Raw genomic sequence first — 16275 nt, forward strand, 5'->3', positions numbered from 1 at the left:
ACTCAGAGGCGCCCCCTAGGGAGCTCGGCGCTCCAGTTTCGGTCGCTGTCTTTTCGTGAATGGACCCAGCGAGGCGGGGGCGGGGCGTCCCATTCATGGCTTCCAGCCTCGGCCATGAGCGGCGCTAGGACCGCGCGGAAGGGGGCGGGCGGCGGCGGCGGCGGGGCCGGGCTTGGACTGCCTGGCCGGGTCGGGCGAGGCGGCTGCTCGCGACGGCGCTTGGCTCGCTGCAGGCCCGGAGGACGAGAAGGAGAGCAGCGGAAGATGCCGAGCAAGAAGAAGAAGTACAACGCGCGCTTCCCTCCGGTGAGAGCCGCTTCCCTCGGGGCGCAGCGCGCACCGCCACCCCGCAGAAGCGTTGCCATTTACCCCGCGCTGGTCGCTGGCGGCGTTCTGGGCTCCCGAGGCCTGGATGAGGCTGAGAGTCTTCACTGCACACCCCGGAGGAGCGTCACCGCACCCTCCCACCCCCCAGCAAATCTTCAAGCCCCCCCCCGCCCCCGGATTTTGGTCTCCCCGCCCCCACCGGCATCTGCCTCTGGAATACAGGGCATCCCCTAATGCCCATGGGCAATTCATCTCCCCCTGGGTCAAGTTGTCTCCATTGGCAGACCCATAGATGAAGCACCCCCCGCCCCAAGGCCGCCCTAGATCTCCAATAGGCATTTTATGATTTCATAGAAAATACTTGCTCGGCCCGATTGAATTAAACCTCTGGCTGTCCCGATAACTCTGCTGGGAGTTGGGATCGCGTCTTCCATGGTTGTCCAAGGACCTTTCGGGTTGATGTGGGGTGGAGGAGGTCTGTACCCTTCTTTCTGTGTTTGGATAGAGCGTTATTTGGAGGCCCATACATTTCTGCGTTGGGGGGGGAGACATTGGTCTTTTTCACCCCATTGTTAATTTTATAAGCCTCCTCTCCCTTGTCATTTCTTTTTCTTAACTGGAAAGCTCCAAACCAGTTAGCCTATCCTCCTAGGGGAAGTGCACCAACTTCTTGGATTGTTTTGGTTGGCCCTTTTTTAACCTTTGTAAATCTACAGTTTCCTTTTCAATGAGTGACCCGAACTATACCTGCTATTCCAGCTGCAGCCGCTTCATAGATTCGTATAAAGGCATTTTGGCTTTCTTATTTTCAGTCTCTTTCTTAATAATTTGCAGTTTGGAATTTGGCAGCTTAACTACACTGCATACTGGACCAGTGTTTTTATTTAGCTGATGATCCCAAGACCTCTTTCCTAGTTAATTGCCACCCGGTGAGACCCCATCAACATAGATGTAAAGTGGGGTTGTTTATTTTATTTATTTATTATTTTAGATTTATTAGCCGCCCTCCCCCGAAGAGCAAACAAACATTGCTTTATTTTTTCTCAGTGGAGTGATTCATGTGCTTAACAGCGGAATCAAGTGACCGAATTCAAGTTAACATTGTGGCCAAAGCTGCATCAGCAGCACACCAAACATTAAAGTGTTAAATATTTGGAGGAGCAAACAAAAGTCTCCAGTGGCTGGGGAAATATGGCCATCTTCACCTGGGACTGGCTGAACGGATGCAGAGCTGCAGTTCCCCCGGAGGCAACTCCAGAACTGGTTAGCCTCTCCTCCTAGGGAAATTGTTGCCATCTCTTTGAGGGTTTTGGTTACCCCAAGTCCCTGCCTGTAGTAGCCCATCCCTCTTGCATCTGACAGTAAGGTAGTGCACAGAGCGTGCCCTGAGCTGAAGATTGAAACTGTGAGGGCCGGTTCATTTTGGAGCCTCTGGTATATTGATCCCAGCCCATTTAGGGCTTTCCAGGCCTGGAAATTAATGGGGCCCCATCAGATTTCTGTAATGTAGCTTTGTGGCCTACTTTGGGAGCTTGACCAGGCAGAGCATTTGTGAGAGGTGGCAGTCACCAGCTCGTGAGAACAATGGGAGTTTTATTGATTGCTCCGAAATATCTTATCTAGGGCCACTTTCTCTGTAACTGTCAGCAACTGTCATCAAGGGCCTCCCAGAATTTCCAGTCTCTTGTAAATCCCACCTCCTCACCCTGCTGGCTGTCCTTGAAGGGGCTTTGGGAATTTCTCCAAACAGTCTTTTCAGTACTAGTGAGGTCTGTTGAATGCTCATAATTGTATGAAGCTGCCTTGTTCTGCGTGGGATCTTTGGTCCATCTAGCTCAAGACATCTGTGCGGCTGGCAGAGGCTCTACAGGGCCTCAGGCAGCGAAAGGTCTCTCCCAGCGCCTGTTATCAAGATCCTTCAACTGAACATGCTGAGAACTGAACTCAGTGCTGTGAGGGAGCTATATAATGAGCGCTAACTTCAGATAGGGTTTTGCAGAAGTTAAAAATTTAATATTGTATATATTTTACTGAAATTTATATGGTACTGTACTGCTTATATGTAGTTGGGTGGTACTGTTTTAATGCATTGTGAGCTCTGTTTTGGTGGGTAAAGGGTAGGATAAAAACTGGTTGTTGTGGGTTTTCTGGGCTGTGGTCTGGTAAATCATGTTCCTAACGTTTCACCTGCATCTGTGGCTGGCATCTTCAGAGGTGTATCACAGAGAGAAGTCTGTTACATGCTGGGTCTAGATTTCTCTCTGTGATACACCTCTGAAGATGCCAGCCACAGATGCAGACGAAAGGTTAGGAACAAGATCTACCAGACCACAGGCACACAGCCTGGAAAACCCACAACAACCAGTTGAATCCGACCGTGAAAGCCTTCAATGATCCAGTAGGATAAAAAATTAGTAATAAACTAAGTAATAAACTAAAAACCTGGGAGATGTATTATCAAACACTTTCATGACCAGGATCAGGTGGCTGTTGTGGGTTTTCTGGGCTGTGTGGCCGAGGTCTGGTAGTTTTTGCTCCTAAAGTTCCATCCTCCAGACATGCTTCAGAGGCCTTGAAAGACCTAAATGGGCTAGGATCGCATGGGAGCTTTTTGAAAGCAAATTATCTTGCTCTTTCCACTGAACTATCATGCCTCCTTCAACAGTCTTGCACCTGCATTCTGGACCAGCTGGAAAGTAGCACCAAGCTGGAGCTAATTTATGGCAACCCCTATAGGGTTTTCAACCCAAGAGGTGAATAGCGGTGATTTGCCATTGCTTGCCTCTGCATAGTAACCTAGAGTTCCTTGGTTGCCTCCCATATAAGCACTAACTAGGGACAACAACCCTGCTTAGCTTCTAGTATCTGATGAGATCAGATTGGCCCGGACCATCCAAGTCAGGACCTGGACTACTTGCCATTTCCAAATGGCAACCCTGTGTAAATTGTATTGCAGTAAACTAATCCAGATGTGATAAGAGCACAGGGAACTCTGGCCAGTTATCAAGAACGGGGCGTAGCTGGTGAACTTTCTGAAAATGGCTTCAAACGTAACACACCATAGATACACTTTGAGCTTCAGTGCAGGAAAGAGGATTGCAAAGCTGCCCTGAGGAGGAGAGAGTAATCCATCCAGAACAAGCTACCACTGCAATCCCTGATCTGGCACATTATCATATATAAGAGATGGCCTTCTACTGCTTTAGGCTATGGGACCTTCTTCATGGATTGAAGATGCTCAGTCACTGAACCACTCATTCATGCAATGAAGATGCTCAGTCACTGAGCCACAGTAGCATGGACAATTCACTCATACCTTTTATTGAATGCCATCTGCCATTTTGTTGGCCACTCACCCACCTTGGAAATCCTTTGGGGGATTTCATGGTTTTTCATCCACACTGAATATTGGCCCCAGTCAAGATCCTTATTGATCCTGTTGTTAGCTTTGATCCATTACAGAAGGTGTCTGTGTGTTCTTACTTCCTGTGCCCTGTCTGTTCGCCAGTTAGTGACTTGACCTTTGACTTCTAAGACCCTGATCCTATGCGCACTTAGAATGGTGGAGCTTACTGAATTTATTGGGAGTTACTCTAGTCTAGCGCATACATGTATAGGCATGAGGGGAATGGTTTTTTGTTAGTTGAAAGCTTTCTGGGATTTCAGGTCTGTAGTTTCTTACTGTCTGATATCCTCTGTCTACATTTTTGTTGACATCTTCAAAAAAAAAACCTTTGCTGACTTCTCAAAACTTTGCTTTACAGGGGCTTTGCTGATTCTTCCTCAGCAAGGCTTCTATGCATTTAACACTTCAAGTCTAAATCATGCTTTCCACCAGCTCAGCCAAGGGCGAAAACTAAACTGACTATTGTGTAAATGTGTGGATCCCCTTGGATCTCTAAAACCTCGCCACTTCCAAATCCTTGTCAGGATGATTGAAATGTTTTGCATTTTGGTTGAAAACATCAGTTTTGCATTGTAGCCCTTTCTGGGCAAATGTCATCGCTACTTGACAACCTGATTCCCAGTTCCTTTAAGACTTTGCCTGGTGCAACCCCTGTTTGACACGGGTCTTTTTTTCTGCATAAATTGAAGCAAACAGCTCCTTCAGCTTCACCTGGTTTCCTGTTTTTGATGTTTAAATTAACATTTTCATGAGCAGGTCAGTACTTCCCCTGCAGGTTACTTCTTAGCCTTCCTTCTTGTAGTTTGCCATTTTGTTTGTCAGCCAAGGCTTCTGTTTTTCAAAGGAACTCACCTGTCCCTTTATAGCTTTCTTGAAACTACTGTTCAGCCATGTTGGCCTTCTTTTGGACTCCTTTGTCCCCTTATGTTACATACTGGATCTGAGACTGTGATGGTGTTTACCTTGTGGTTTTCGAATGGGTTTGACACTCCCAAATGTACATTGTCTCAGATTCATTTTAACAAATCTCTTATGTTTAGAAAATTTTCCCTGTTTGAAAAGTGAACGTAAAAAAGGTAGTTCCATTTCTATTCCTGTTGGCATTGAACATAATAGCACAGTGATGGGTCTGAGTTTGATTTTTTTTCTACTGTACAGCTTCGATCCACTTCAACAATGCTTATATAAGAGAATGTCCATAAATGTATGATGTCGCCTTGAGTTCATCTAACCCAGGACTGTCTGCTCTGATGGACAGTAGATCTCTGAGTTTGTTGGCTCCCCAAGATCTTTTAAGTGAAGATGCTGGGAATTGAACCTGTGAACTCCAGTACTCAAATCAGACATTCTACCACAGAGCTGTGACCATCCCTGATATTAATGGTGCATCTACCCTTTCCTTTCCATCAGGGAGAGCCCAAAAGAGATTCAAAGGCTGGTTTGCTGCAGAAGGCCCATGGCTTGCCCACCAGCTTGCTGCATCCATTTGCTTTTCTATTTCAGGTTCCAAAAAAGCCGGCCTTCACTCAGGGGTTTAAGCGCAGCTTCCTGAATCTTTCATCCAGCCCTCTTGATACGCTTCCTCTCATTCTGCTCTTAAAGACAGTACTGCCTATAGGATATCTTTGGCAAGTCAGGGACATAGGATTTCAGTCAGAGTGGGAGAAATCTAGGGTGTGATTGGTAGCCAAACAGGCTTTCCTAGTGAGGTGCGCCTTTTTCTTTATGAGCAGCATGAAATTATTTGGCTGCCAGCTCCTCTCGACTTCCCAGACGTGCTGCTGGTGTTTGGGCAAAGGCTGTGCGCTTGGGAAAAGTGCCAAGGCTGAATCTGGAAAGCCACACCTTTTGATTCCTGACAATTAAATTAAGATGCAGTTATTCAGTGGTGAGAAAAATGCATTCGGTATGCGCTCAGAGAAGATTTTTGGGGTTTTTTTACTTTGCCAGGGGAAACAGTTGGGCTTTCAAAAGAGGTGAGAGCCCTGGTTCAGACAGAGAGCAATAGGACTGTTTCCGAAGAAGAATCTACAGATCAACAGAATGGCCACCAGCCAACTCCCAAGTGCTCTTCCTGTTCCACCTTTTTCCCACCCCTCCCTTGTAGGGGTGATGCAGGGCCATATCTTTACCGCTTTGCTCCAGGTCACGGGTCCTTCCGGGGGGGCAAGTGACTTTGTCCAACAAACACAAAAACGAGAAAGCCGGTTGGGATGGACATGATTCTGCTATGATGTGGCTGTAGGGAGGATTTGATCGCTAGGGATGATCGAAAGCTGAACTTCTGTGAATGCTTTCCCTTATTTGCAAAGGCTCGAATCAAGAAGATCATGCAGACCGACGAGGAGATCGGAAAAGTGGCTGCTGCTGTTCCTGTGATTATCTGTATCCTTTTTTTCTGTTCTGCCCATGAACCATTTTCTCCTGGGGATCATTTCAGGTGGGTAGCCATATTAATCCCTAGATGAAATGCAACCATGGTTGTCCAGAGGAGGTTCTTAACTCCATACACATGACTAGCTCTTTGTAAGCCTGCAGACGTCGTAAAGCAAGTCTGGTTCTTTATTATAGTACGTGTGCATTTTGAAATGCTCTGGATGTGTTTGGGGATCAGATTATGATCTTCAAACGTAACTATTGGTGGCAAAGATCTGTATCATTGTGGTCCGCTCTATTTTCCACGCACTAGTCTGTGGCTAGAATAATCTGACCATCTCATAGTTCACTCAGCTTTTAAGTTGGCATTGCCAGTTAAATGACAACTCTATGACTAATGCATAGATGCTGCAGTTGTTAGACTGCTTTCCTGAGAGTAAGCCTCACTGAATAAAACAGGATTTCCAACTGAGTAGACCTGCTTGGCTCTGACCTGATGGCCCAGGCTACCCTGATCTCATCTGATTTCAGAAGTTAAGTAGCGTCAACTCTGGTTATTACTTGGTTGGGAGACCACCAAGGAATACCAGGATTGTGATGCAGAAGGTGGCAGTGGCAAACCACATCTGTTAGTCTTGCCTGGAAAAATCTTACTGGGTTGCCATAAGTCGGCTGTAACTTGACAGCAGTTTACACACACAGACCTACTTCAGGTTGCTCCCAGAATCTCACTAGCTCCAGGACATAAATTGCCAAGAAAGGGCTGTTATCAATCAGTGTGGTTGATTATTTAGATCCACCAATAAATTTAAATCAGTGTCCAAACTTATTTTTTGTATGTTACCTGTATAAGCATGCATGCAAACTGGTCGCTATAGCAATGAAAATATATCTCTTTGAAACTAGGTAGAGCCTTTATTCAGTCCAAAAGCATAATCCAACACCCCCTTTTGCACAACGTAATTTATATCAGAATGTTTGCCAGGGTATGGCATCTGATACTAGTAACATCTCCCCATGTGGACTTCTGATCCAAAACATATTTTGAACATTGGTTTTTAGTGGTGACGGAAAGTGCCATACAGTTGCAGTTGACTTGTGGTGACCCCATAAAGTTTTCAAGGCAAGAGACTAACAGAGGGGTTTGCCATTGCCTGTCTCTATGTAGCGACCCTGGACTTCCTTCCTTCCAAGTACTAACCAGGGCCAACTCTGCTTAGTTTCTGAGGTCTGCCAAGATTGGGGTAGCTTTTTGTCCTGTTATTTTACTGAGAATTAAAGTAGTATGAACATCATAAAAATATCAAATATGGTTAAGGATGAATATAGTAAAATCAGAATAGAATTCAAATATTATCAAATGAAATATCAAATTGTAAAAAACAAAAAATTGATTGCAAAGATTAAAATGAAATATTCAGTGTTAATATAAACTTTGAATCGCTTTCAAATATCAGTAAAATGGCATTATCAGATATTAGAACAATTCAGACATTACTACCACATTTTAGTCAGAACTAATAACCGTGTAAGATGTCCCAAGAGTGACAAGATCATATTTTTAAATTATGGCCACACAAGGTGTTTGCTGCTTGTGGGAGGCAAATGTCTTCCGCGGCAAGATTTCTTGTATGGACATATTTCTTGTAGCCCCACTTTCACTTTCCACTTTCTCTGCAGCAAGCAAATTCACTTATGACGTGATCTTAATTTTGCTTTGCTGCCAGAGCAGGACAGATTTGCCAGTGGGCACAACTTTGCCCTGGACCTCTTCCCTCCACACACAGACAACCTAGCTAGTCTCACCCCACCCCCCACTCCCTCGCTCTGCTTTGCGCACTTCCCCTTTATCCTTTTCCGTGTTGCCAATTACTTCCCATTTCTTGTCCTGCCATATCATTTCTGTTGCCCATGGCCTCCCTGCTCCTGCATATCTTTAGATTAAAATAAATCAAAAAACCATATTGATAAACTGATACTAACACTAAAAAATGTAAAAATAATAAGACTAGTCGATCAGTCCAAACACCCAATTTGCCCCTGCATTTGATCAACAAACTGGGACATCTCCAGCCTCATAGCTTTATACACAAGCAATCAGGGATTCCAGACCACACCAGAAAAAGCCTTGGGTTTATGGCACATTGACATACAGATGATCCTGAACCTGGGGAGCTTAGCAAATGGCAGTTCATGTTGTCCTTTTGCGGTTTTGCAATTTGCATGCAGCCATTACTTCCCCCTCACTTCCCACCATAAAAGACAATCAGTGTTCAGGCAAAGTGTACAGATGCCACATTCAATACTTTTCTTTAATAGTTCGGTATTTTGTCAATATATTAATCTGTTGATAGATTGATGTATTGATGTATTGATAAGATTAAAGATAAAAATTAAAGATTATATTAAAAATCTATGCACAATAGAGGACCCGTGAAACATGCCCCCCTCCTCCTTGGACGCAAGCAAAAAGCCAGCTGATGGGTAATGCCTGCCCCGCTACAAACATGGTGGTAGGTAATAATGCCAAACATGCCCTGAAACAAAGACTCCCCAGCCAATTCTCTTTAAAGTCGTGGGGACCATGCCATGTGTGATCGACCAGTGATCACATTTGATGCCTTTGATCCCATTTTTGGAAACAAAAGCTGGCTTCTTCAGAAAGTCTGTTAACATCAAGTAAAGGAACATTACTAAATCCCTGTTGGGAGAGAATTTAAATGTGGTAGCTAAAATTGCCTGTAAAGTCAGATTCAATCCCTGGAGCACCAGTCAGCTATTTTTGAGTGAGACCAGTTTTCCGGAATGGGTCCCTTTATTTTGACTTCCCCCAACTAGCAGACCTGAGCCGCCTTTTCTTTGGGCTTCAGCACACCAGTGAATCTGCAGCAAGGCCAGAGCTGCTGCATGATTCAAAGTTTGGCGTGGTTTCTTTTTTAATCTATGTATCTGAGTTACATTAATCCATAGGTGCCAAACTCACGGCCCTCCAGATGTTCATGAACTACGATTCCCATCAGCCCTTGCCAGTGTAGCCAGTGCTCATGCTGGGAGGGACTGATGGGAATTGTAGTTCATGAACATCTATGAAATGTCTTATGTGTAAAAACGATTTTAAAAATTAAGCTCAAAACAATAAAATTAGTAACAGCAATTTAAAAAAAAAACCACAACTGCTTTGTTGAAATAGCAGTGACAATCAGTTGTTCAAAAGGCAGCCCTGTAGGTTTTTGAGGCAAGAGACAAACAGAGGTGGTTTGCCAATATCTGCCTCTCTGAAGCCATCCTGGACTTCCTCTGTGATCTTCCATCCAAATACTAACCAGGACAAACCCTACTTAGCTTCCAAGATTTGATGAGATCAGGGTAACCTGCAGTATAATTGTGGAGTGTCCTCCCTGCACATTTCCTCTTGTTTCAAGGGTTTGGGGAGGGGGGGTGTCTTTCCTCTGCGGTATTCCTTAACTGTTGACTGCCCCAAGCTCGGGCACTGGAACTCTTTCTAGAATCCTTGCTGAAGAAAGCTTGCCACGTGACGCAGTCCAGAAATGCCAAGACTATGACAACCTCGCACCTGTGAGTATCTGCCTCGCAGCCCCGACCCCTGCTAGGACAAGAGTGGAGAAAAGCCCAGGAAGCCATATTTCTGTGGAACTTTATCCTGGAGAGCGCTGCTGGAATGGCAAGTTCAAATCCAGAGGCAGGCTACCCTCTGGCCTCTTGGATGTGGGGGAGCCGGATGTGGCCCACAGACAGGCCAGTGCTTCTGAAAAATCATTAAGCAGCTTGTGGGCCATTAAAAGCTTCTGAGGGCTCCGGTTTGGATGTTGACTCTTCCTGATTCTGGAAACAGGAAAATCTGGCGGCCAAATTCAAAACTCTCAAAAGCAGGCAGAGAAAACCCAGCATTTTATCCTTCCAGACCTAATCTCTTTTTGAGCAAGACTTGAGCTGAGTGCATGTTGAAATCAAGGTGTGGAGCCAAAGTGCAGTGGTGGAGCATGTGTTTTTCATGAGGAGCATCCATTCCATGGCATCTCCAGTTCTGCACTAATTGGTAGTGGGGCTGCGAAAAGGCCTGTTTGAGAGCTTCTCCTAGTCACAAGCCCATACTAGATAATGCCGATAGCAGCAGCATAGCAGGGGAAAATGGTGCCCGGGGCAAAATGGTGCCCCACGCTTCCCCTCCTCACGCCCCTTACCTGAGCTGGCAGCGGTCCCGGGCAGTCTGGTAGGGCCTAGGGGTGCCCAGCTGCAGATTCTGCTGGGCCTGGTGAGGTGGGGCCAGGGGGGCGCTCGGTTGCAGCCTCCACCAGGTGGGGCCAAGCCAGGCCAAGGAGCAGTCTGGTGGGGCTGGGGCCAACCAAGGGGGAAAGGGAGGGGTGTGGGGAGCAATTTTCCGCCCCGCCCCCCATGTGACCGAATGGGTGCCTGCCCAGTGCATTTGTCCCTAACCCGCCCCAGGGTAGCTACGCCAGTGGCCGATAATCTTGGGTATATGGTATCTTTAAATGTCTGTGAATCTTTTTCTGAGTTCATGAGGGCTAGCATTATTTCCTTTGCTTTAGACCAAAGCAAAAGAAAGCTTTCTTACTTTGATTGTGGTCTGCTTTTTGCAGGAAGCAGTGCATAGAGCTGGAGCAGCAGTTTGACTTTCTGAAGGACCTGGTTGCCTCCGTGCCAGATATGCAAGGAGATGCAGAGGATAACCATGTGGAGGGGGAAAGGATCCCCAGGAGGTAGGGGGGCCTGACAGAAGCTGGAGGGGAGAAGAGAAACTTTTTTCTCCCCAGGAATCTCCCCAGGAACTGTTGCCTCTGGCTTGGGATAGGCCCTTTCCACCTAATAATACTTAGGGTTCATATCATATAATTTAGCTTCATGTGCACTATTATAGGAAGTCTTCCGACCCACTCTAACATTGGTCCATGGGGCCTTGCAGGTGTGGGGCTGAGGGCAGAAGCGTATGGAGGGGAAATGGTGCCTGGGGGCAACACCTCTTCCAGGTGCCCCCGTGCTCAGGGCTCTCTGCAGGCCGGCTCCTGCTGTCCCGAGGGCCTGGGGAGGGGAGCTGTCCTGCACACAGGCCGGGGGACTGGGGCGCACGCCGTTTCGGCCCATGACCGAGAGACGTGCGCCCGGGGACATGGGTGACCCCATGGGTGACCCCATGTCTCTATAGGCCATACGCTTCTGGCTGAGGGAGTTTTGGCTTTCTCTAAGAGGCTGGGATAAAAATGGCTCGAGCTGTCTCACAAAATCATGCTCTGAAGGGTCTATTTTGGAGTTAGGTACTAATTTCACTTCTCATGCACGTAGTTCATTTTTAGGTGTTCCTCTTTTTTGCTTTGAATTCTCAGGTGTTTGGGGTTTTTTTGCTGATTCTCCATTGTCGTTATTTTGCCGCAGACTTTTCATACCGATTCTCTAAGGCCATATGGAACAGAAATGTGTTACCAGCTTGCTACATGTGCCACACGAACATAACTGTGCTGCATCAGTGGCAGCTTTCCCTCTTCCCTCTTCTCACGCTGTTCCTCCTGAAGTTGTGCCCCATGGATCAGCATAACCCCTCACCCAGGGAATAGCACTGCAAAAGTCCTCTCTGTTCCACTAGCAGAAGCACCTTCTGTGAGGAGAACAGAAGTACAGGATCCAAATTTTTGCCTTTTACCTACTTTGCCATACAGGGTCATCTAGTCCCTCCCAGTGAATAAACCCTAAAATGAGGCATGCTGGCACTTCTGCCAAGTGGGAGATCTGAGCTCAAATCTCCGCTCTGCCACAAGCTCCCTCTGTAATCTTGGGTGGATCATTCTCTCCCAGCCATATCTACCTCACAGATAATTGTGAGGATAAAATGAAGGGAAAGAATGACACACGCTGCTTTGAGCTCCTTCGAAGAAAGATGGAATTAAAATCTACTTGCTCACTAGGTAACTTTTGAGCTTGTCTCTTTCAACCTGACCTACCTCACAGGGTTGTTGTGAGGATAAAATGTGGGAGAACAACAAAGGCTGCTCTGAGCTCTTTGGAGGAAGGACAGCAATAAAAATGTAGTGGAGAGATTCATACCTCAAAGTTGAAACGTCCAGCTGAGGGGGGTATTTTTTTAACAGCCACTGTTCATGTGTTAGATTAAATTGGTAGCTATGCCTCGTCCAGGGAGGGAGAAACACGTCTTTCTCACATCTGCCTCCCCACTTTCTCTTCTGTGGTACAGGGGTCGGAAACCTGGCAGTGGGCGGAAGAACGGTGGCACAGCAGGCAAGGGAAGGGATGCCAAGCAGTCTGGCACGGACTCAGAGCAAGAGGTGGGTCCACTGCAGGGCCCAGACGCACCCTTCATGATTTGGAGATCAACCACTTGTTCCTTTTTGAGGTCAGGAAAGCTTTCCCATGAGTCAGGCTGGCTGCTGGCAGCTCTGGCTGTGGGTGTATTTTGCTGTTTATCTTCCACTGTAGCTGGGCTCACTTGCACGAGCTATCTGTTATTTTGCGCTCTGTGATGGCTCCTTCTGTTCCCTACCTGCTTATTTATACAAGACCTGTCACCTTTTTGTTTGGAAGAGATCGCCAGATCATTTTAATCAGCAGTTAAAGACACAGAGGGACAAAGTCCTTCTTAGAAGTGACAAGGTAACAGCAACCAGGAAACTGAGCCATGGCAGAAAAGCTAGGCCGGCATCAGCCTAACCTACCTCCTGGGGTTTCTGTGAAAATCAATAGGGAGGAGGAGGCAGAAGACTACGCTATTTATTTAAAAACGTGTGGTGGCGAACCTTTGGCACTCCAGATGTTCATGGACTACAATTCCCATCAACCCCTGCCAGCATGGCCAATTGGCAGGGGCTGATGGGAATTGTAGTCTATAACATCTGGAGTGCCAAAGGTTCGCCACCACTAGGTGCCTTTCTCCCTTTCAGAACTTTCCAAGCAGCTTACAATATGTTCATCATCCTGAGCTCCCTGAAAGGAGGGCGGGATTAACATGTGTGACATAGAAGAAAGGAGGACAGGCTTAACAAACACTAGTTTCAAAGGGCTTTAGTAGCCACCTTTTTACTGCTTATAGAAATAACAGGCAGACATGTCCCCTCTGCTGAGGCATTCTCATGACTGTGATGCTACAGCCAGAATGTTCTTACCTCCCGTTCCAGCCAATTGCATCTCCCGTACTGAAAGGGCAGCTGCTGTTCTGGATGGGTTGGGGAGAGACTGTAGCTCAGTGGTAGAACTACCTGCTTTGCCATGCACAAGGCCCCAGGTTCTATCCCAGCCCCACCATTTTGAGGCAGTAGAATCCTACGAAAGATCTCCACCTGACACCCTGGGGAGTTGCTGGCAATCGGAGTAGATATAGTGATCTTGACAGACCAGTGGTCTGACTTGGTATGGTGGCTTCATTTGTTCAGTTGATCATGGTGAACAGCTGATCCTGGTCTGAGGAAGCCGGCGCATTTTTGCTCTCCCATTACCTTTTGGCTTCTAGCCTGCCACCCACCTGTTTCTCTGTTGCAGCAGAAGGGATGCGGGTGTTGCAGTGGCGGGTTGGTGCAGTCTAATACAGTCAGCCCACAAGGCAGCACCATGGGACCCTTTTCTGGTTGTTATTATTATTGTTGTTATCCTCCTGTATTAGTTGTTAGTTCTCTTTCCCCAAATGTGGTCTTGGGGCCATGAGCACAGCCTTCTGCTGGTGGGCGGCAATATGCCCCGAGCCCAGAACATGGCCAGAAACAAGCCTCGTGTTTTTTTCTGAAACGCTCTTTATATATTTATTGCTGTGCATGTTTAACTGTCTTCCACCTCCCCACATTTTCCCATGTAAAATCCTAAGTGATGCTTGCATGTTCGTTCATGCCAGACCTGTTCATTGAAAGTGGTAAAAGAGCTACCTCAAATCATTGACAGTGGGGAGACAAAATTATGGCAGCATCTCCCCCCCACACACACACACAAAGAACAAAACCTGTGAACTGTAAGGAGTCCATTCTTACCTTTCCTAAGTACCTAAATGGCACCAAGGAATCATGCAAGGAATCATGCAACCTTTTGAAGGCTGTCTAGGGCCCCTTCCGCACATGCAGAATAATAACACTTTCAGCCCGCTTTTAATGCGCTTCGCGGCTGGATTTTACTGTGTGGAATAGCAAAACCCACTTGTAAACAATTATGGAAGTGGATTGAAAGTGCATTATTCTGCATGTGCCGAAGGGGCCTAGGACAGAGGTGACCACGCTGGACTGATGGTCCTCTATACTTCAACCATACTTTTGCTTTTCTGCTCTGCCTGAAACAGCCTATGCCCCCCCCCCCCCCGATATAATTACTTTCCTACAGGATTCGTTTATCTTCAAAACAATCATTAAAATCTTTCTAAGGTTACTTTTGTGCAGGCCACTTTCATTTTACCCTTCCTTCCATGTCCACTTTTCATTTATCAGTCCTCGACATTTTTTTTCCTGTCCCTGTTGGCTGTGTAAAATGTTTTCATATTTATGCCTCATCTGTTCTTTGTGGGTTAAGGTGGCTTACAAATCCAATTTTAAAAAGCATTTGATGAACAAAACCCCTTGCTTGACCCCCCTCCCCCCACCCTCCACCGCCTTCAGTCTGGAGAATAAAAGCCACCTGCTCAGGAAGCCCGTTCCGTTGGCTTCAGTCAACTCCAGGTGGCTCACCTTCAGGAGAAACAGGCAGCAGATGACAACTTGAGAACAGTAGTTGGCACATAGAGACCACATAGGGAGAGAGGGTCCTTTAAATAGACTGTTGACAGGGCTGTGTGTTGTGTTGTCTTACACTCTGTACAGGGCATTTGCAATGTGTTAACTCCATGCCAGAGCACTGTAGGTCGTTACCTGCATACATCCCCTTCCCATTAACCCACCATTTTAGCTGCCTGCCTCAAACCGCAGGAATCAGGATGGGCAAGCGGCGGGTGAGCTCCTGTGTGTGGTTGGCTGCCTGAGCTGTGCTGGGCTTGCTAAGACAGAGACAGGCTGCCAGCCAGAGTGCCGGCTCCCATGGTGGCATCCTTTATTTTTTTCTCCCTTTCTGGTTCTCGCAGGATGACTCAGAAGACAGCGAGAGTAACGGGGAGGATGAAGTATCCCAGACTGCTCCCTCTGTTCGACCCACCACGCATCTCCCCACGTAAGAATTAAGAGTTGCTCAACTGCTGTTCTGACCTGTTTTGCCTGGTAGAGTATTTAGAACCTTGAGGCCAGAGACAACAGGAGCCCTGTCCCGTCGGCCTACAGGCACCCCTCTCCTTGTGGCTGCTTCCAAAATTGCAGGCAAAACTGGAGAATGAAGAACAGAACCTCCCAGAAGTCCCTGTCCCAGAAACCCCCTGCCTTGGACTTGAGCTGGCAAAGACCTCATGGCTGCACTCTTGCTGGTACCCCCAGCAGGAGGGGGATCTCTGCCTTTTGGCCTTGGATTCAGAGCCTGCCGTTCTGAGGCCTCTTGTCTCCCCTCCCACCATCACTTACACAGTGAGACAAGCCAGGAATGCCAGGGGTGGGCTGCAGCCCAATGGCAGAATGCCTCTCAGGTTCAGTCAGCCCCAGGGGGGTAGACAGAGCCAAAGTCCTATCTCTGTGTTAAGGCAGTCCAGTCAACATGGGCAACAGAGTGCCTGGCACGAGTTGCTCTTAGTCTTGTTTTTATATGGACATGGCCATGTGACTTGCCCTTCCAGGAACCCCCTGGCAATCATAGAGCACATACATCTCAATTCTCTTGTTTTTCTCCAGGGCTCCAGCGCCATATGTACATTTCACCTCCCCGCCAGTTCCTGCAATACCTCTGCCCGTCACAGCATCAACAGGCGCTATGCCAGTTCCGCCCCCACCTGTGCCACCTGTGCCAGCCCAGGAAGACGAGGAGGAAGATTATGACTCCTAGCCCATTTCTGTTTTCACTGCTGCCACTTTTGGGGGGAGGGGGGAGAAAAGCAGGGGTTTGGATGAGGCTGTTCTTAAATTTATTAAAAAACATAAAAACGGTGGCAGGTGCCACATGAGCTTTTCTTCCCTCGCTGTCCTTACTTCCCGGCCCCAATCTTGCAAGCAGAAGGGCCCGATTATCCATTCAAATCCCGTCCGCCAAGAGGCCCACTCCATCTCAGGTCACCCTCAGTCCAGTGTTAAAATAAA

General features: G+C 47.2%; 1 protein-coding gene across 2 annotated transcripts; it reads left to right on the plus strand.

The window, feature by feature from the left end:
* Positions 1–145: 145 nt before the first annotated feature.
* DRAP1 (DR1 associated protein 1) lies at positions 146–16125 on the plus strand. 2 transcript variants are annotated; one of them, XM_048515468.1, is made up of 7 exons: positions 148–306; positions 6046–6118; positions 9592–9685; positions 10729–10848; positions 12333–12423; positions 15183–15268; positions 15874–16125. In XM_048515468.1, exons 1-7 carry the CDS (start codon positions 265–267, stop codon positions 16022–16024), a joined length of 657 nt encoding a protein of 218 aa, XP_048371425.1. In that variant the 5' UTR covers positions 148–264; the 3' UTR covers positions 16025–16125. The 2 variants fall into 2 exon arrangements, with proteins under 2 accessions (XP_048371434.1, XP_048371425.1); XM_048515477.1 differs by lacking the exon at positions 10729–10848 and having other exon boundaries at positions 146–306.
* Positions 16126–16275: the final 150 nt, after the last annotated feature.

This window comes from Sphaerodactylus townsendi, linkage group LG01 (genome assembly GCF_021028975.2).
Source record: "Sphaerodactylus townsendi isolate TG3544 linkage group LG01, MPM_Stown_v2.3, whole genome shotgun sequence".
Taxonomy (NCBI): Eukaryota; Metazoa; Chordata; class Lepidosauria; order Squamata; family Sphaerodactylidae; genus Sphaerodactylus; species Sphaerodactylus townsendi.